Raw genomic sequence first — 21,698 nt, forward strand, 5'->3', positions numbered from 1 at the left:
GCCGGTCCCGGTCCGGTGCGGGGGCGACACTGAGGGTTGCGATCCGTTGCCGGACACGGAAAAAGACAAAAAAAAAAAAAAAAAAAAGAGAAAATCACTTAAAATTTATTTCACCCTGTAAGAATGCTAAAGCTAAATGAAAGAGTTTCCTTTGCTGTTGTCTAAGCTATAGCAACAACAACAACAACAAAAATTCTTCTTTTTCATATTTATAAATGAATGTGCATTTAAAAATATTTAATAGCACAAAAGTTAAATTTTCTTTCTCTATCAAACATTTTGAAGGATTTTTTTTAACATCATTCTACATATGTTATGGTGTTTTGTTTTGAATTTGACACCAACAATGAGGAATTTGTTGTGGTTTTGCAAGAGGAAACTGAACTATGAAATGCTTAAATGGATTTTCTATGTGTACACAAATATAAACACGTGAGTATACAGTATACAGTCTTACTACAAAAGTAATAATACATGTGAAAATACAGACAAAGAAGAAAATGGAAATAATTTCTAACCCCGTTATCAGAAAAAGATAATGTTAACTTTTTGGTATATATCAGTATAGTCTTATTTTATAAATACTTATTTTAAATTTTAGCAGAAAATGTAAGTAGTACTTTTTTATAATGTGTTTCGTAATTATCCTGCATTTTAAATGCAAAGCTATTGCTGTCTAGGGACTCAAAATCAAGTCATTTGGTGAGAAGTGCCTATTTCTTCAATCACTATGCAAAGAAAATAACAACCAGATATGAGCATTTGTTGGAGGAAGAACTCTGTCAAAACAGGGGCAATCTCCACTCAAAATTTCCTGCTGTGACCTATCTCTGACTTTTGGCTTTGTTTTAGCTAGTCTCCCATCACTTGAGTGTTTAGTGAATTAAGTTAAAATTTGATTGCACTTGGGCCGGCCCGTGGCTCACTCGGGAGAGTGCGGTGCTGATAACACCAAGGCCCCGGGTTCGGATCCCATGTAGGGATGGCCGGTTCGCTCACTGGCTGAGCGTGGTGCTGACAACACCAAGTCAAGGGTTAAGATCCCCTTACCGGTCATCTTTAAAAAAAAAAAAAATTTGATTGCACTTCCCAAAAGCATGGAGTTCTAGTAAGATCTACGTAACAGATAATTCTAACCAACGGATATAAATTTCTTATAAAAAGATAGAACTGCTAGTTCTTTGATTCCAGAAGATGTTCAAATGTCATTTTAACATCGTATAAACCAACAGCCCCAAATAAAAGATTAAACAAATTATTTCCAAGAATAGTTAGGTCCTAGGGACAATGGTATACCTAGCAGGGTTACATACTCTGTATCTCATATAATCTTTACAGCAACTCTGTGAAGTAGGTATTATCATTTCCATTTTATGAATGAGGACACTGAGGCTCAGCAGTGTTAAGGAACTTGCATAAGGATAGGTAATTGTTCAGTCTTTTTATTCTAAATCTAATGCATTTTCTATGACTCCACAGGTATTTCAAACACTATCAGGGCAATTAGAACAAATGCTAAATTATTGTCATTTGACAGGTTAACTATTTTGGGGGGAAAAATAATTAGACCTCTTCTTCATATGACACTTTAAAATACATCTCATATTTGAGGGTAGGGAAAAATTTAACTACATAAAAAGTTTTAAGGTATATATCCAAAAACATTACAAACAAAATTAAGAGATAAACTATAAGGAAAGAATGTTAATATTTTTAAAAGAGTCCTGAAAATTAAATTAGAAAATCAAAAATACCCCAATAAGAAAATGAGCAAAGGATATAAGCTGGCAATTGACAAAAGAAGAAATAGAAAATGTTAATAAATATGGACAAGTGCATAAGACTAACAAGTCTTAGTAGTAATAAAATGAAAATTAAAAATAATAATTGTAGCTAATCAACTGGGACAGTTTTGTTTTTTTAAATGATGCAGTCTAATACACAAATATTAGAAATGGCTACTGATACAAACTCTTTGGAAAAGAGTTTGTTAATATGGCTCAAAGGTAACTCTCCAACCCCCCATCAAAGAACTTATTCTAAGCAAAGATATAGAATAGTTTGTGAAGATGTATGTAGAGAAATCACTGTATTATTTAATTATAGATAGATTTTCAAAATAAATTTTCAGCAATAGAGAGATGATCAAATAAACTATAATACATCTCACAACCATTAAAATTTGTTTTCTTCTGTACATGTTCATATAAAACTCATATTTTCTTCAATGAACATGCATTATTATTTTAATCAGGAAATAACATACGATTCTAGAAATGTCATTATCCAGATCCATTATCTGTCCTCAGATCTGTGCTAGACTCTGTGTGAAGTGATTTATGGAAGAAATGACATTAACGTTTATTAAGCACTTACTCTGAAAAGCTCATTGTGCTGTGTGCTTTGCATATTTTATCTCATTCAAGCCTCACAACAATCCTGCTAAGTAGATACTATCTGTGGTCAGCACTTCAGAGTTTCAGTGAAACCTGATGCATGATATTAAAAATAAAACAATAAGATTGCCTTCTGAGAGTTAAAGTTAAACATAATGAATCAGAAAGAAAATATGAAAAATTACCTGGAAGCATCAGACAGGCTCCCGAGCCCAAGAGACCCAGTGTCTTGACACAGCTAAAAGAACAGATAAGCCTGGGTTCGGGAAGGGTAGAGAAAGAGGGGTCACAGAAGCAAGTATGGGCCACATGCATCCAAGAACCTTAGCCAAGGCAGTTCCAGAATTTCCAGTGCTTTTGATTGTCATAGCGTCCCAAACTTTTGTCAGCAGAGGAAGCCAACCACAGATGGGGGAGGGGCCAACTGTGGGCAAGAGCGTCCGTTCTGGAGATAACTGTCTTTGGACATCTTAGGCTGTGCCACTCAGTGCTGGGGTCCTCCAGCACACCTTGTTCTGAAGCCTGGGGACACATCAGATTCTCAGCTGCTTCCCATGGAAGTTGACTGACAGGAAGAAAATGACTGTCCCTGTAGACACCAGCAATCTGGTCCCAATGAGAGCTTCATTACTCAGTGTATAAGAATCAGCAGTCATTCTGATTTGTATACACAGTTGATTCTCTTTATTCATGGTAGTCATGTTCTACAAACTCGCCCCAAGCACTGAATTATTGCCTACTGAACCATTGCTCCTAAGGAAAATACAGAGTTAGGTTCCTGCAAGCCTCTGGTCACACATTTTCAGCAACCAATCAATACGCAATCTTGTTTTGTGTGTGTTTTTGTTTAAAAACACCTTATTTCATAGATATTGTCAATTCATTACTATTGAACTCTCAGACAATAGCACTATAACTCATGCTTGAACTAAGCTTATCTCACACACATATTTTCTCCATAAGGCACAGCATACTTCTTGCATTTTGGAACACTATATCCTACTTTAGCATCATGCTTGGGGGCTATTTTAAACAATGGAATTATCAATAAAAAGCACACGCACACGCACACACACACACACACAAACATGGCACTAAAAAGACAGTGAAAAGGACACAAGGACACGTGTTTACAGTATGTGAGCTGAAACAAGAAGGCAGCGCTTGGTCTTGCTTGACCTCAGTGGCGAACGTACACATGGGGAGATTCACATCTTTTTGCCTCTGCCCATGTCCATGAATGACTGAAAAAATGATGCAAGTATTGATTTGGGGGTTACAAATAAATTTTAATGAGTAGGTAAATTCAGAAATACTAAATCTGCAAATAATGAGGACCAACTGTAGACCTCAGGCAGACGAACTTGCTAAACAGGAACCTGACCTTGAAAGAGGCACCTGCTCTTCATGTGCTGACAAGACAGGCTGCTGGACCCGCAGGGCCCAGGCCCAGGCACCACGTGTGTCCTTTCAAAAGTCAACCAGCTCTCCCAGGGCAGTACTCCACACCCTCCCTGGTGGCTACTCTTTTATGTCTCTTTGCGCTTTCACACCAATGATTCTTAAACTTTAGCATGCATCTGGAAAGCTTGGTACAACACAGATTGCTGAGCCCACCCCCAGCATTTCTAACTCAGTAGGTTCTGGGGCAGTGCTCCAGATTTTGCATTTCTAACAATTTCCCACATGATGTTTATGCTGCTGGTCCTTGGACCTTACTTTGAAAGCCTCTACCCATATTATTATGCCAATTTTACAAATGAAAACCCAAAGCTCAAAAAGGTTGAGTAACTTGCCCAAAGTTTCACACACAGCTAGTAACTGGCTTTCAAAATAAGACGTGTCTAAATTCATGATCAGCTCTTTCTGTTCTACTGTAATATCATTGGTGCAGATTTCATCCTAACATGGCATTTTAGGTGATCATTTTATTCCCAGGCTGACCCACAACAGTCTATTCAATCACAGTAGAGTTAGACACTAGAATCAATAGCCTTGCTGTGATTTTTGATCCCTCAGCAGGCAGGGCTGGGAGTACAGGAGGGAGCAGAGGAGGAGCAAGACAGGTTCCTCTCTTGTCTTGCTACAGGGTGACTCATACCCGATGACAGCATGAGACACCAAAATACAAAAAAATCATTGTCACAATGTAAAGTTAATGTGGATTTTGGTTGGGAGGCAATTGGAAGTAGTGATCACAGACACACACACACACACACACACACACACACTCACTGTAGTGGGAGTTTGATCACCTGATATCTGTTATCTGAGTTTGAATCAGTGCGAGACACACAGTAAGCTCTGTGCTAGCTAATATAATCAACTTGGAAACATGGTGGGTGGGAGAAGATGACAACAACCTTAATTGAGATTCATAGCAAAGTTACAGAGTCAGGCCTTCTGGAAAAATTAATCTTCATTTAATGAAATGTTGCTAGACTATCAAATCCATTCATTGTGTGTTGCATCATACTTCACCAGGATTATTTTTACATTTTACTTTTGCAGTAGTATTCTGTACTCCTGCCTACCAACATTTGGATTCAAGCACATTTTGCCATTGACAAATGATGCCGAAAGATTCAATGAAATTGTGAAGAATCAGAAAATTTCTGCCAATATTGACACACCTGAAGGTGGATTTGATGCAATTATGCAAGCTGCTGTGTGTAAGGTATGCTGAGGGGAGCAGTGTTTCACTCTGCTAACATAAATTTCATCTCTGACTAACAAATCTACTTTGAAAAGCCTAGCTAATTTTATCTTTCCTTTAATCATCATATTTCTACATTTGATACTTTTCTTAAAACACAAAATTCTTAATTCAATCATGTTGAAATAGGAACTGTTTTTTATGCCTAATATTTGAATAATCTAAGAAAATTCTTATTTATTTATTTATTTTTATTTTGGGAGGCTGACCAGTATGTGGATCTGAACCCTTTCATATAGTTTTTTTTTTTAATGGAAACATAATTGATTGTACGTATCTGTGGGGTATAGCATTGAATATCAATACCTGTGTGCAATATGTGATCAGGATAATTACTGTATTTATTATTACACATTGTAATCATTTTTTGTAGCCCTTTACCAATTTCTCACTAACCACCCTCCCTCTCCCCCTTTCCTTCCTCTGGTGGCTTCGGTTTCATTCTCTCCTTTTGAAAGTTCAACGAATTATTATGACTGTTGCTTCTTTCTTTCTTTCTTTCTTTCCTTCCTCCCTCCCTCCCTCACTTCCATCCTTCCTTCTTTCCTCCCTCCCATTCATGAGTGAGGACATGCTGAATTTCTCTTTCTGTGCCTGGCTTATTTCACTTAACATAATTTTCTCTAAGCTCATCCACATTGCTGCAAATGGCAGAATTTCATTCTTTTTAATGGCAGAATAGTTTTCCATTGTGTATATATATACCACACTTTCCTATTCAGTTGCCTATTGATGGGCATTTAGGTTGGTTCCAACTCTTAACCATTGTAAATAGAGCTATGATAAACATGGGAGTGCAGGTATCCCTTCAACATGATCTACATTCCTTTGGGTATACACCCAACAATGGGATTGCTGGATTGTATGGCCGTTCTATCTGTAGTTGTTTTGAGGAATCTCCACACTGTTTTCTATAATGGGTGCACTAACAGTGTATCCCATCCTCTTTCTCTGCATCCTTGCCAGTGTTTATTCTGCCTTTTTGATAATAGCGAATCTGACTGGGGTGAAATGATATCTCAGTGTGGTTTTGATTTGCATTTCCCTGATGCTTAGCGATATTGAGCATTTTTTCATGTACCTGTTGGCCATTTGTATGTCTGCCTTTGAGAAATGAATATTTAGCTCCTTTACCCATTTTTTAAATCAAGTTACTTGTTTTTTTTTTACTATTTAAATTTTTTGAGTTTCTTGTATATTATGGATATTAATCCCTGTTGGATGCATAGTTTGCAAGTATTTTCTCCCATTCCATAGGTTGTCTTTTCACTCTGTTACTTGTTTGTTTCACAGTACAGAAGCTTTTTAGTTTGATATAATCACATTTGTTTATTTTTTCTTTTGTTGCCTGTTCTTTTGGGGTCTTATTCATAAAATCTTTGCCCAGTCCTACATCCTGAAGTGTTTCCCTTATGTTTTCTTTTAGGAGTGTTATAGTTTCAGGTCTTATGTTTAAGTCTTTAATCCATTTGGAGTTGATTTTTTTGTATGATGAGAGTTACAAGTCTAGTTTCATTCTTCTACACATGGATGTCCAGTTTTCCCAGCACCACTTATTGAAAAGGCAGTCTTTTTGCCAATGTATGTTCTTGGTGCCTTTGTCAAAGATTAGTTGGCTGTAAGTATGTGGGTTGATTTCTGTGTTCTCTATTCTGTTCTGTTGGTCCAAGTGTCTGTTTTTTTGCCAGTACCATGCTGTTTTGGTTACTATAGCTTTGTAGTATAATTTGAAGTCAGATAGTGTTATGCCTCTGGCTTTATTTTTTTCCTTGCTCAGGATTGCTTTGGCTATTCAGGGTCTTTTGTTCTTCCATATGAATGTTAGGATTGTTTTTTTATTTCTGTGAAGAATATTGTTGGTATTTTGATGGGGATCGCATTGAATCTGTAGATCATTTTGGGTAGTATCAATAGTGTTGGGAAAATTTGGTCGAAACAATAGTCATATATGATTAATTTTCTTTTTTTTTTAAAAAAGATGACCAGTAAGGGGATCTTAACCCTTGACTTGGTGTTGTCAGCACCACGCTCCCCGTGGCCTTGGTGTTGTCAGCACCGCACTCTCCCGAGTGAGCCACAGGCCGGCCCATATATGATTAATTTTCAAAGATCAAATACATATGGTATACAGGTGATGGTAGTCAATGTTGTACCCCCAAAATATGCATAATTAATTATGCTTCAATAAAAAAATTTTCAAAGATCAAGATCAAATTAATTAGTTTTTGAATTAACTATGGTTAAAAAAAAACCAAAGGCAGAACATTAATGAAAAAAAATTAAAATATTTTTATTTTGAATAGCCTGAATCACTATATATCTATACATGTCAGTACATATCTACAACATTGTAGGAACTCTGCTTCTCCTTGACTATCTGACAAGTATCCATGAGAATGATTCCCCTGTTTTAGACAATAGCCCTTCATGGAAAATGTCAGGAAACAGACAGGGCTGAAGCTCCTAGAAGATGGAAGGGGCAAGGAATTAGAGGAGGAAGGAATGGGATAAAGTGGGATGGAGGAGAGAGGATGAGTTTTGGCCCAGCTAGTTCCTGTACTAATATTAATTAAAGGGGAGAGCTCTGCTAGATACAAACAACAGACTGTCTTAATTAGCAGGACCTTGGGGCCATACTTTGATAAGCAATTCTTATCCTTTTATTAGACTTCTAATTTTTGGATGATATCATTAGAAAGAGAAATATATGCCTACTGTTGGGTGACATTCTAATGAAACAGGTTTACTTTGAGTCCATTTTGTATTGCATTTTGACTAGTTTTGCTTCAGTTTGTATTTGGGATTATCTGTGACCTCCCCCACCTCCTCACTTCATTTTTCTGGTGAATTGAAAGCTGGATGGTAAAAATAATTAACTATATAAAAGTCAAGATCAACTGAATACTGATTGTAGCAGAACTTTTTTTTGTGAAGCATAAATCATCTGAAAATGTTATCCAGGAAAAAACAGATGTCACAGAATTTCATTTTTTAATTTATGAATATTATCAACTCACAATAGATAGAAAAGGCTAAAATAGATAAACCAGCAATATAACAGAACTTTTTTTTGTGAAGCATAAATCATCTGAAAATGTTATCCAGGAAAAAACAGATGTCACAGAATTTCATTTTTTAGTTTATGAATATTATCAACTCACAATAGATAGAAAAGGCTAAAATAGATAAACCAGCAATATATTTTTCATACTCTGAATGTGTCCAGGCATAATTGATCCACACTGAATAAATGCCTGTCTCTCTCCAATACATCCAAATGTTTCTCTCTCACTGCAGGAAAAAATTGGCTGGCGGAACGATTCCCTGCACCTCCTGGTCTTTGTGAGTGATGCTGATTCTCATTTTGGAATGGACAGCAAACTGGCAGGCATCGTCATTCCTAATGATGGGCTTTGTCACTTGGACAGCAAGAATGAGTACTCCATGTCAACTGTCTTGGTGTGTAAGCTGTTGTCAGGGCTATAAGTAGGCCAACGAAGTAACAATTGCTGTAATGCAACGTGGAATAACTTGCACTTGCTGAAAACAGTGCACATTTTATGATTTGAGATTTAAAAAGTGCCTCCCCTCAATTCTCCCATCATTAGAGGAGCATAGGTGGGTGGTGGGGACATGGCAGAAGTTTCGATCTGCTATAGCACTTGTGATCCCAGAACCTCCCCAACTTCTTAAAGGTCCTGGGGCCAGCACAAAGCAGCATAGGCAGCTCATTCTGTTCTCAACCACAGCCCCAAAAGGGAGGCTCAGACCAGAACAGTAACCACACAAGGGTTGCTGTGAATGATAATTCCAGGGTCATGCCCCTAAATCATGCCATGCTTTCATGGACCACGGTGCTCCATGGGAAACAACTAGTCAGGTACTACTTGGTTGGTGCTTATTAACATTTTGCTTATTGTATGTCATTTTAAAAATTCTGGTGACATTTAAAGAAAAAAATACCTGACTTGTGTAAAACAAGTAAACTTTTCAAAGCTCTTTTGGCATACATGATCTCATCTGATCTTTAACAGAACCCTGGGTATACAACTGCTTTCCCTGAATGAACTATGAGGCTGCCATGCTGTGCACGTTATTCCCTCTATTCGGAATGTCCTTCCCTCCGAGGCTGCTGAGAAACTCTTAATTATCCTTCAACACTGAGTTCAATCATTAGTGCTCCTAGAGAGCCCTGTTTGACCTCTGTCAGACCCCGAAGTGATCGTCTCTCCTTTTGCTCTCACTCATAGATGTCTTCTCGCACATCTGTATGTGGAAACGTGTTTGCCTACATCTGTCTGTCCTTCTCTGTTGCACACTCCTCAGGGCCAGGACTCGTTTATTATTTCTGTTTCCTGACAGCACAGTGCCTGGAACATGGTGGGTGGCGACTATTACGTGAAATAGAATTAAATTATGAAGGAGCAACCTGAGAAGGTCATATTATCCCCATTTAACATTTGTGAAAATATGGTACAGAGAATTTAAGTGACTTCTTTAAGCCACAATGTTGTAGAAGTCTATATAGGGGAGAGAGAAAGAGAAAGAGACCCAGAACTCTAATATCACTTGGAAAAACTATTTCTGGAAACTCTAACAGTTTATTAATTACTCACTACCATTTCTTGACCTAAATTTTTAAATTTCAACATGACTGTTTTCCCCTGACTTTTGATCGGTAGTATTCCCCAAACATGTATATTCTTTAATCACATAATCTGCCTTTTCATATTACAGTACCAGGCAGATAGCCACATTTTGTTTTTTAGTCAATAATGGATGAGAAACTGTGAGAAATGGATCTTTTTCATTAACTTTTTCTTGAAACATTTTAAATACCCCATAATAGACATCTCGAAAGTACCACGATCATAGAAGCAAACACTATCTATTGCCTAATATGAACTTCTCATCTAATGAATGTTCAATTCATTCTTGCTGAGTAATTTGCTACAAATGCACAGAAGCCACGGACCATTTCCATGCCCACCTGCAACATAGCCCCCTGGGGCCTTTGAGCACTTCCTGCAGACTCAAAACCAGGCCAGATTCCTGGGGCCACAAAATAGTAGGATGTGGTTCCTGGCCCTGAACTTACAGTATATTTGTGGGAATTAAACCAACAGATTTGATTCAAATAGAAAACCACATTTGTCCACCTATGAAGGGCTATGTGGTTTGATCCTGGCTATACACACACAGCAGGCGAAAAGTACAGGAACATGTGGAGGTGAGGAGGGGCCAGCATTGGAGGGATTTAGGCTTTAGGGTGAAAGATATTTGGGCAGTTGAAAAGCAGAGGAAATTGAACATGCCAGACTCGGGAAGATTAATAATATCTGATATCTCTACTAATAAAAATCAAAATATGATGGACAGCACATATTATTACATAGCCAGATTTGTAGTTGGGTAATTTACCTGAGTATTTTAGGAAAAACTAGGCTTTTCTCTCAACTTGAAACTTGTACCTAAAGAAGACTTTAGATGAAAATATTCCAGTAGTGCTGAGAATATGTGAACACACAGTAGGGTACAGGAGGGCTTATCTCTCAGTGTTCCTCCATTTTGGCTGGCTTCAGTCATAACCAACATATTCTTAGCATAATTGTTTGCAGGCTGCTCCCTCATTTGAGTTTCCTCTTTGTACACTACGCACATGTGCATTCATTTGACAAGCAAGTGTGCTCCGTGTTTTCCAGACTTGAAAAGTAAAATCCATCTTCAAAATTTGGTAACTAATAACTTCTATTATTTTTAAAAGTATTTGGAATGAACATGTCAATGGAACAGAAGTACAATGTGCTTACTAAGTACAATGTGTTTTCAATTGTCCTGTAAAAATATTGCAGGATCCCATAGAGGTGATTTGTGATATTAAAATGGCAGTAAGACCAAACCCAAGTACTGAAACAGGAATGTCTCAAATCAGACAGTAGCGTGTCATTCCTCAGCACACTGTCCCCTCCTTAACCCTCATTCCACCTTAATATAATTCCAGAGTTTCAGAGCTCTAAGAGTCACCTCTGTCACATACATCATAGTCTCTCTGCCCTTCCCTCAACTCTAATATTCCTACCTGCTGGTAAGTGGCACTTAGAAGAAAAAAAATATTTCTCTACCCTTGAAAATATGACACACTATCAGTTTTAAAATAAATTTCAAGTGATCTACTTAGAAATGACAGAGCATAATACACTACATTGACAGGAACTGACTCAGGATTTAATTGGATTTATAATGTTTAGGAAATAATTATTAAACCAACTAAGTGAATAATGCTAATTGTGCAATTTGTTTATCACTTAGAGTGATAAATACAATAATGTCTGTAAGCATTGAAATGCCAAACTCAGTAAGATATCTTTGAAATAAATATTCGTATCCTTACATTCTTTTATTAAGATGAAACTTAAGATCTCTATGTTAATTTTAGGAATATCCTACGATTGGACAACTTATTGATAAACTGGTACAAAACAACGTGTTATTAATCTTTGCTGTAACCCAGGAACAAGTTCATTTATATGAGGTAAGCAAACATAATTCGGGAAATTCCAGGGAGATTATGTGCCGTGAAACTTTAACATTAACTGTGAGTTGAACACATGGGAAGGCCATTAGATAATCATTAACACATACAAAACACACTGGGCACTTGGGAAAGTGGATTCATTTACTGCTTGCAATTTAAATTATAAACAGAAAGATGCGGTGGGTGTGGGGAGCAGATATCATGGGACAAAGAAGAGTGACAAAAATAAAAAGATAAGTTGAGAAGAGCGCCAATAAACATAGGACCGCTTACCTAAGGGGAAATTAGTCTATCTCCCCTTGAACTGTTTTATCTGATGAGGAGAAAGTTAACAGAGAACAAAGGAAATCTTGAGAGTGGGAGAATTGACTTTAAATTCTTTGACATTTGCAAATTAGATACATAGAAAAGATACAAGTGGAGACACAACTCAAGCTATTGAGAAGTAGAAAGGTAAAAGAAAAAAACTTGTTAAATTGGGCCAAAAGAATAATTTCTCCCTAAAACAGTTGGATTTACAGTTCAAGTTTTTGGATGGAAGCACCAAATGCAAAAAGGGAACTGTTTTATAAGATGAAGTGATGCTCATAAACCACTTTATAAACTTTAAAATGTATATGCCAACACAAAATATTTCTATGGTTTCTTCCCAGCCTAAAAAAACATTATATCAAAATACCATGAATTGGGGTACTAGCAAATGATCTGCTAATCTGCAGTTTCACAGACAAGTAAGGAGACGTTAGCATGGGCCCTAGAAAATGAAGAGAAATTAAATTGTGCCTTTCATGCAGAAGCTTCACATACTCCTAAATTCAGACCTGATCTCCCATTCCTTGTAAAAGGACCTCTTAACTTGCTTGGTGACTTTACAGGGTTTGTGAAACTCTGAGATTATTTCACAGAAGGCTTTGATTAATTGCCACTGACCACTGAGGAAAGTGCAGCCCTGGAATTTGCATTGGGTTCTATAGAAAGGATTCAGGAGGAGATACTATCTTGCACTTTTAATGAGAGGAGGGTATTATACTCCCAGGTGAAATTGCCTTGTGCTGCAAACCAAGGAAGTCCTTTGCAATCAAGCTCCATACTCAAGGCCTTTGTTCTGCTCAGAGACCATGTGGTTTCACCTGATCTGGGCATTTTCTTATGGCTCTGTAGTAGGTGATACTTGTTTCTAGTGGTTTTAAGTAGTAGAGCTGCTGTTGAGATTAAAAAAAAAAAAAAAGCCGAAGCACAATAGTGAGTCTATTCTGTCTTTGATCATTAAGGCTATAGTAAGGAGACCCTGGGGGCCACAACTCCTCCACAGCAGGGCTCCGGTTTAGAAGGGGGGGGGGATTGCACAGAATTTTTCTTCAAAGGGGAGTCTGGGGAACACGACTGATGATCATGAACATAGACTCCCATAACTCACTTTGGTAATAGTCTTTAAAACTCACAACTCGTTTACACACCTCCCCAAAACTGCTATTAAAACGACAGAGGGAGATGAAAAATAAGTGCATGGTAAAACAGAATCTGCTGGATTTGAGCTGGTTGCATCCATGGTTCCCCTTAGTAAGGGGACCCTGGGGGCCACAACTCCTCCACAGCAGGGCTCCGGTTTAGAAGGGGGGGGGGATTGCACAGAATTTTTCTTCAAAGGGGAGTCTGGGGAACACGACTGATGATCATGAACATAGACTCCCATAACTCACTTTGGTAATAGTCTTTAAAACTCACAACTCGTTTACACACCTCCCCAAAACTGCTATTAAAACGACAGAGGGAGATGAAAAATAAGTGCATGGTAAAACAGAATCTGCTGGATTTGAGCTGGTTGCATCCATGGTTCCCCTGTTGCAGGGAAAATGATCATTTCCAAGGAAAATGCCAGATTAGAGCCTGCCTCTAATGTAACAGCAGGACATTTATTTTGCCTGCCTACTAATCTCATTATGAGGCGAATTTATGTTCTGTCATGATCTGTGGTCTTTACCATCCAGGCTCTGCTAAATTCAAAGGGACATTTAGGGAGTCATGCAGCAAACCAGGTCAGCAGCCCACTCTTTGGCTCTGGTCATTTCATTATTTTATTTTTATCTGGATGGGCCTGTCATTCTACCTGCTTCAGTGGGGGCAGGCAGCATCCTGGACTAATGATAATGACAGCAACATTGCACTTCCCTGAAGCCAGCGTGAAAATGCTGATCTCCTGTTTTATTGATAATGAAAACTGAAAATAGACCGATAATGGCTTGTGTTGCCTTTCAATTTACATCTCTTAGAAGGAGTCTTATGAGTGCAGGAGACCTATGCAATCTGATGTTTGGAAAGCCGTGACATAAGGAACGTAACCACTAAAGAATCACTGAAAAATAAAACCAGTGATAGGATAAATAATGCAATTACGTGGTTGGATCTAATGAAAATTCCAGAAGGAAAATTATTCTCTCGAGTTATTTGTTGAGCATAGTTACGTGCCTGCACAGCAGGCAGGGGGTGGGTTAGGTTCAGTGGCAGCCCTGACTTGCAGCAAGTAAGATTTATGTTGCCCGCTCACGGAATGCAGGAAAAATGACTGTGTTTTCAGTAGCTTTGGTAAAATGCTTTGGACTGCCCAGGTGTGTAGCGTTCCTGTCTCATTGTAACAGAGATCACAAACAACAGAAAGGGTGAAGTAAGCAGTTTTGCCGTCAATTCAATATGACTGCAGTGTGTGCTCCAGACTCCAGCAAACAGGTGATTTTGAACAAACATATTATTATGAACAGTTCCTGTTCATCCAATTACAGGGTTCAAAAGATAATGACAGATAATAGACTGAGCAGTAGGTAGTATATTACATTCTAGTGCTAAATACCATTTTGAATCAGGATTCCTATTACTCAAGTTAAAAAAAAAATTTGTGTTCTCTGTTGTTCTTAAATGTTTCCTCTTAATTTACATTAAGATAGTATCAGGCCACTAAACCCCCATTGTCTAATTTAACTAGTCTTTCCTTCCTAGTGAGGTATTGAGATAAAAAGCAATTAAATCAGTGTTTTTTACTACCTTGTCAAATTATATCATTAATCACCTCAGGTTATTTGCAAGACCTTAAAATATCCTATATTTTTTCAGAATGTCTACATCTGGCTGTGAAAGATGACTTTTGTGATGTTAATAACAATGATTACTATATGACTGGTATTTATGATGTAATGCTGTTGGAAAGTAAACAAGAAGTATATTGGTCATAGACACCTCCAGTTTATTTACTCACTAACACGTGTGACCACTAATTGCTGTCCCTAATTGTGGTTATTAGTACAGAGTGATGTCTCTAAAGCATGGGGACGGGGTGCAGGCAGATTTTTATGCCACCAAAGGGCCCTTTCCTCTGGAGACAAAAAGCTTTTATCAGCTCTTTGAGAAGACGGTGGGTCTTGCTCATCTTCCTGTTTAGGCCAATTCTCCATGCACAGCACATTTTCAGTAAATATTCATTGAATGCATAAAATGGTGAAATAAAAGCACCTCATCTTTTCTAAAACTGGGTCAAATGTTCTAAATAGGGACTTGGAGGTCTATGTGACAAATATTCATCAGGGTTGAGGACACCCATGCACACAGAGCAGGAGGGGCACTGACCATTGCTGGATTCTTGCCAGCCCTGTCTGTCCCTTCTTCTAGCCCTTCCACCTTGGACCCAGATGGCACTAGAGAGGAAAGAAACCCTCTGCCATCAGTCTTAGGACCAACCAGTTGGAGAAGCTCCACAGCCTTCTCACTAGGACATGAAAGAAAACCCCTGAGCAATTGTCCACCTGATGGCCATTAGATCAAAACCAGGCTTAAAGAGCAGCCACAGCAGGCTGTGAGCCCAGAGTCCTTTTAAGACTCGTGAAAATGATCTACCATCTACCATACACTAGTATTAATTTTTCAGGAATCAACCCAATTTTTATTTCACCCTTTCTCTCTTCTTGCTCTTTTGAGCTTTTTTTTTTTTTTAACTCACTATCTTAGTGATTCTATTGCATCATGAGACAACAAATTTAGTTTGAAGGGTGATTTTCAGGGACGTTACATAGAACTTTAGTATATAAAATGCCAAAACAAGTCATTTAACTGTAAAAAATTCCAACAGTTAATGCCAAAGAATATTGATTGTTTCAACTTAACTAATTTTATAATAATAATATTAACGGGTTTTGATATTTTTAATTATGGCTTTGGGGCTTTAAGCCTTTTATGAACCTTCTTTTGAGCTTTTCACTGAACCAACGGAGGAACAGAGGCAGAGAAAGTAGGGAGGGAGATCAAATAAAAATTGGACCCCTTTGCTATTTGTTAATGTGTTTCATTGTTTTATTTTGTGATGTTCCTGTTGGAAAAGATCAAAACAATTTTGCTCCAATGGAAATCAGTTTATCTCTCTGACCTGAGAGTTTACAAAATAAGACTGGACCTGATGACCTCCAGCTTTAAAAGTCAATGTCTCTAATCCTGGAGGGGCTAAATTACCATGAATTCCAATGATCTCCATACAGATAACGTAGTTAGCTGTAAAGTGGCTAATTTTAGGGCATGATCTAAGAAGTTGTTCTTCATCCTATCAGTCCCATCCTGCAATGGGGTATTCCAAACTCATGATTTTAGTGAAAATAAAATCATCTGGGAGTAAAAAGACAACTTCTGGATTATGAGGCATCTCCATGGAGTTCATAAATTGCTCTTTAATTCAAATGTAATGGAAAGGATTTTGATTTCTCCTTAATTGATGGTATCTGAGAACAGACTGAGGAAAGCCAGCTGCCTACACTTTCCTCATTAATTAAAACATCCCTCAGAGAGGGAGGATTTGGTGATAAAACTCATGTATTCAGATTATCAGGCAGTTTCCAGGCTAATTAATAAATCCCTACTATGAATAATCATCAGTAGTTACCTCTTAGATCACACAGTACTTCTCTGTGAAAAGTACTCAAAGCCTCATAATGAAGAAAATAAATGCACAGAAAGAAAAAAGTATAGATACAAAGTAGGGCCTTAATGAGATGCCCTATTAGGCCAACCTATGTAGAAATACAAAATGGGATTTCATCAAAACACGATCTAGGGCTGATTAGCTCAGTTGTTTAGAGCACAGCTTTGTAACACCAAGATCAAGAGCTCAGTTTCCCGAACTGGCCAGCTGCCAAAAAAAAAAGATCTAAATGTTTCAAGATTTATACAACACCCAGAATGCATAGTATATTATTGGAACCAAGATGCTATTGATTGCATGGCCATTTATTCATTCATTCATCAAACATTTCATGAGCACCTCCCATGAACCAGGTCAGACTTTGTGACTATAGAGGAGAATAAGACACAGTGCCTGCCTCAAAGAAGTCTCATAGAGTGTTAACAGGCTTACAAGCCAATAATTTGCCCAAAACACAGGGTGAAGGCCTTTTAGAGATTTAGTTCTGGAAAGAGACCCCATGGCATAGTTTTGCTGAGGGGTCAAGTTTTCATGTCCGTCAGTGTTTTTACTCTTTTCTGTTCACCATCTGTGTTATGGGGGCAGCAAATTAATTGGCAATCATGAAACTGCTTTTGATGCTAATAGTATCATAGTGTTGGATCAAGTCCTTCACATTATAGGGGTAAAAACTGAGGGCCAGACATTAGATGAAACTATGACTATGACAGTAATAGGGAAATAGGGAATGTTCGCTGAGAGCTTATTAGGTGACAGCCTGGGAGGAGGGGGGGAGATGAGGGTTTTACATTCATTTTATCATTTAATTTTCATCTTATGCTATGGAAACAAGTTGCAAGTGAGAGCCAGGATTTGAACCCAGAAAATCCACGCTCACCCAGTGAGCGAACCGGCCATCCCTATATGGGATCCGAACCCATGGCCCTGGTGCTATCAGCACCGCACTCGACCGAGTGAGCCACAGGCCGGCCCCATTTTAACCAATTTTAAGAGCACATTTCTGTGGTATTAGATATATTCATGTTGTTGGGCTCAGTGTTAATGTTTGTGAGACTTATCCATGGACATACATGTAGTTCTAGTCTGCTGCTTTCCACCTCCGTGCATATTCCATTTAGTGCACATGCACATGGCAATGTGTTCATGCTGCACTTGAGGGTATCAGGTCACTTCCCGTTGTGCAGCATTACAGATGTTGCAGCTATGCACATACTTGCACATCTATTCTCTGTCAAGGATTCCTATCTAGAAGTGAAGTCCCTTGGTCACAGGGGATTGGCATCTTCAATTTTACTGGGTTTGTCCAAGTTGCTGTCCAAAGTGGTTGTGTCAGTTACTCTCCCATCAGCAATGTAGTGTGGAATTGTGGCCAGAACAAAACTATAGATTACTCTTTTTCTGATTATGAAATTAGTACATGTTATTTGCAAAAAAATAGGATATAGAAAAGCACAAAGTAGAAAATAAAGATCACTTGTGAACTCGCTACTCAGATGTAGCTAACCATTGTTGACATTTTAGAATATGTCTTCCATGTCTTTTATCTTTGCGTGTATTTACATATTTTAACATAATTGGCATCATACTATACATATTAAGTATGTTCTTTGAATAAGTTTATTTTTTACAAGTTTTACAAAGGCATAAAAATTAAATTGCATTTAGTTGTACATCAAACAATCATTTTTATTGATGAGAATAATATTAGATGAAATCAAGGTCTTCTTACAAAATTCTGAGTCTATGGTTTCCATACTAACAGGGTGTCTGCTTTAAAATAAAAGCAAATCGGACAAGGGACATAAAGAATAAGTACAATTTGTAACAATATACGTACTAATAATATTGATTTGATCAACATATGTCAACATTGAACCCCCCAAAATATGTATAATCAATTATGATTCAATATTAATTAATTAATTAATTAATTAATTAATTAATTAATTAATTAAAAGCAAATGTCCCCCCCCATCAGCTAAAAATATGTATAATCAATTATGATTCAATATTAATTAATTAATTAATTAATTAATTAATTAATTAAAAGCAAATGTCCCCCCCCATCAGCTTAATTAATTAATTAATTAATTAATTAATTAATTAATTAATTAATTAATTAATTAATTAATTAATTAATAGCAAATGTCCCCCCCCATCAGCAGCTCCCAAACCTGCACAAAGTACTACATTTTTACCTCCCAGGTTACTTTTTTACATATTCACATGATAATGGTTACTTTTTTACATGTTCTTGGTATAACTTTAATGGAATCAACGAATTGTTTCTAGCATCCGTTTTCTTATCTTAGAAAGCGCTCCCTTGGTGAAGACTCTTACATCTGTGAACAAGACTCCTCTCTGAGACATAAAGTGCTCAAAGATGTGTAACTACCCTTCTTTATGCTTTCTCTGGGTCCCACAAGCCAGGGACTCCTGTAAACAGGAGTTTCAGTTACCTGTCTATCCCCTGAAGCCTTTCCTATGGTTGAAGTTGGCCACTCTGCCTGTGTTGGTGTCTGTAAGGCTGCCTGAAATTACAGTTATGCTTAAAGGGAGCTCACCCCAAATTGGATGACCATGCAGGAGTCTAACTGCAATCAGACATTTTCCACATGGCACAACTTTATAAACAATCACAAATGGCATCAAGGCACAAGAGGACAAGTTAAACTAACAGTGCCATGGACATAAGAAGAGTTTGGGAGTATTATATATATTTAATTTTATGCCTAATCATCTGAAGAGCCCAAAATTTGCTACAAAGAGTCTAGTATTAATTATAACAGTTTAACATTTTGTTGCCCCTGCAGTATTGAATCTTCAGAAAGTAAATAGAAAATTTCTGAAGTCATTTGTTGAGCTCGAACACTTTGGGCTCACTTTATCCATTTATTCAAGGGTTGGCACACTTTTTCTAAAGGATTGCCAGATTTAGCAATCCTTTAAAAGCCCTATAAAAATACAGGATGTCCAGTTAAATTTGAATTTCAATAAGCAAAAAACAATTTTTTTTAGTGTAAGTATGTCCTGCAATATTTGGGACACACTTATGCTAAAAATTTTTCATTATTTCTCTGAAATGCAAATTTGACTGGGCATCCTGTATTTTATCTGGCAGCCTATCCATAAAGGGTCAGATAGTAATTTAAGCTTTGTGGACCATATGGTTTCTGTCATGATTACTCAACTCTACCACTGTAGCACGAAAGCAGCCATGGACAATACAAAAATGAATGAGCATAATTTTTTACAAAAATAGGCAACAGGCCACATATGGCCCACAGGCCATAGTTTGTTGATCCCCGCCTTCCTTCCTTCATTCATTCTATGAATATTTATATGCTTTCTATGTGCCAAGGGCTGAACTAGACTATAGGAGTATAGCAGAGAATAAAAAACAGACCCTGTTTTTGTCCTTGTGGGCTCACAGTCTAGTGGGGGAAACAGACAAGCAATAATTAAAGAATAAATAACCAATTACAACTTTTAACAATGTTACCAAAAAAATGACAAAGAATAGTGTGCAGCAATGGAGAATAATTAAGGAGGAAAGAGTAAGACCTTCCTCAGATAGGATCTTCAGGGAAGATTCCTTTCAAGAAGTGATAAGGAAACAGCATCCCTGAAGGTTGAGAAGTTTTCAAGAGGACAAGGCATGTGCAAAGGCCCTGAAGCAGCAAAGGAGTCAGTGCGTTTGAGAAATTGAAAAAAAGGTCACTTGGCCTGGAATGAGCTGGGGTAGAAGCGGGTAGAGTTGAAGAAGTAGGCTGAAACCAGACCTCTCAATCTTGAAGGCTGGGGAAAGTAAGCATGGTGCTGTTCTGCGGGTAGCAGGCATTCGAAAATACCACTTTTGTTGCTGAGCGTAGATGTCACAGGTCTATGACAAGCTGAAAACCCATGTGAATTATGGGTATATAGGTGTAAAAACAAAATGCCTTTATTTTCCAAATCGCCACAGACCCTCTGACAGACCAGTCTACACCAGCAGTTCTCAAACTTTGTTGCTCATTGCAATCGCCTAGGGAGCTTTTTAAAAATACCCAATGCCCAGGCTACACCATGATCCAATTAAATCAGTATCTCTGGGGCTAAGATCCAGGTACTAGTATTTTTTTTAAAAAGCTCCACTGTTGTATCCAGTCACCTGAGGACCTTATTAAAATGCAGACTCTGATTCAGGAGGTGTGGGCTGGGGCCTAAGATTCTGCGTTTCTAATAAGCTCCCAGATGTTACTGATGCTGCCTGTCCACCCACCACACTTTGAGTATTTAGGGCCTGCAGCTCTTTAGCAGTCCTCACACATACACCTGCTTGCTCTTTCCTCGTCCCCTTCATCACCTTCCTACTAGTCATCCTTCAAAGTTTTATTACCTGCTGTTTGGTCTGCGAAGCACATAGGCTGCTACCGAATCCCACATCATTTCCCATTTTAAAAGTGCTTTCTAAAGCTTTGGGACTTGCATTAGTCAGCAAAGGTCTGCAATCTCTGTCCAAAAGCAGGGTAATCTTATTAAGAGAAGATCTGAAGTAACCTCAGTAACAAATACTCAGTGCGGCCTCTTTGTTCTCAAAGTCTCCCTTCTCCAGTGCCTCTCTGTGCATTTGTTTGTCTCAGAACAGTCATGCGCCGTGGTCCATTTGTCTTCCCTTATCACTCTGTTACTGCTGCTGAGCGTTCATTCAGCTGTGTGCCGCAACTTCTTGGCTGACAAGGTAATTACATTCTGGGCAGACGGGGAAAAGACAGGTAGTGCTCAAAAGTTCGGAGCCCACTACCTAGTCATTGCTGGTGCAGACTTCTAGATCAGGCACCTGATCTAATTAGCACTCCCACGGGCAGACGGGGAAAAGACAGGTAGTGCTCAAAAGTTCGGAGCCAACTACCTAGTCATTGCTGGTGCAGACTTCTAGATCAGGCACCTGATCTAATTAGCACTCCCATCCTACCTGCCTGACTGTGGAATGCTGACAATTGAAAGCCCGAAGGCAAAGCAGATATCATGCAATCCAGAGACAGACATTCATGCTACCCTTGTGCCAGAAACAATTACACGTTCTTTTTGGAATCTTGGGTGTCCTAGTAAGACCAT

At 38.1% G+C, this 21,698-nt stretch overlaps 1 protein-coding gene across 1 annotated transcript in view; it reads left to right on the top strand.

Annotated features, from left to right (window-relative positions):
- Nucleotides 1-11,644, top strand: part of LOC103610393 (integrin beta-6-like) — a gene marked incomplete at its 3' end in the record, with an annotated part of 25,218 nt that extends 13,574 nt beyond the window's left edge. Inside the window, exons 5-7 of the mRNA XM_008594569.1 lie at nucleotides 4,908-5,073; nucleotides 8,410-8,571; nucleotides 11,549-11,644. Coding sequence (XP_008592791.1) covers nucleotides 4,908-5,073; nucleotides 8,410-8,571; nucleotides 11,549-11,644 — 424 coding nt within the window. The remainder of the gene's footprint in view (nucleotides 1-4,907; nucleotides 5,074-8,409; nucleotides 8,572-11,548) is intronic.
- Between the last annotated feature and the right edge of the window lie 10,054 nt (nucleotides 11,645-21,698).

The sequence above is a fragment of the Galeopterus variegatus genome, unplaced genomic scaffold (genome assembly GCF_000696425.1).
Source record: "Galeopterus variegatus unplaced genomic scaffold, G_variegatus-3.0.2 Scaffold11078, whole genome shotgun sequence".
Lineage (NCBI taxonomy): Eukaryota > Metazoa > Chordata > Mammalia > Dermoptera > Cynocephalidae > Galeopterus > Galeopterus variegatus.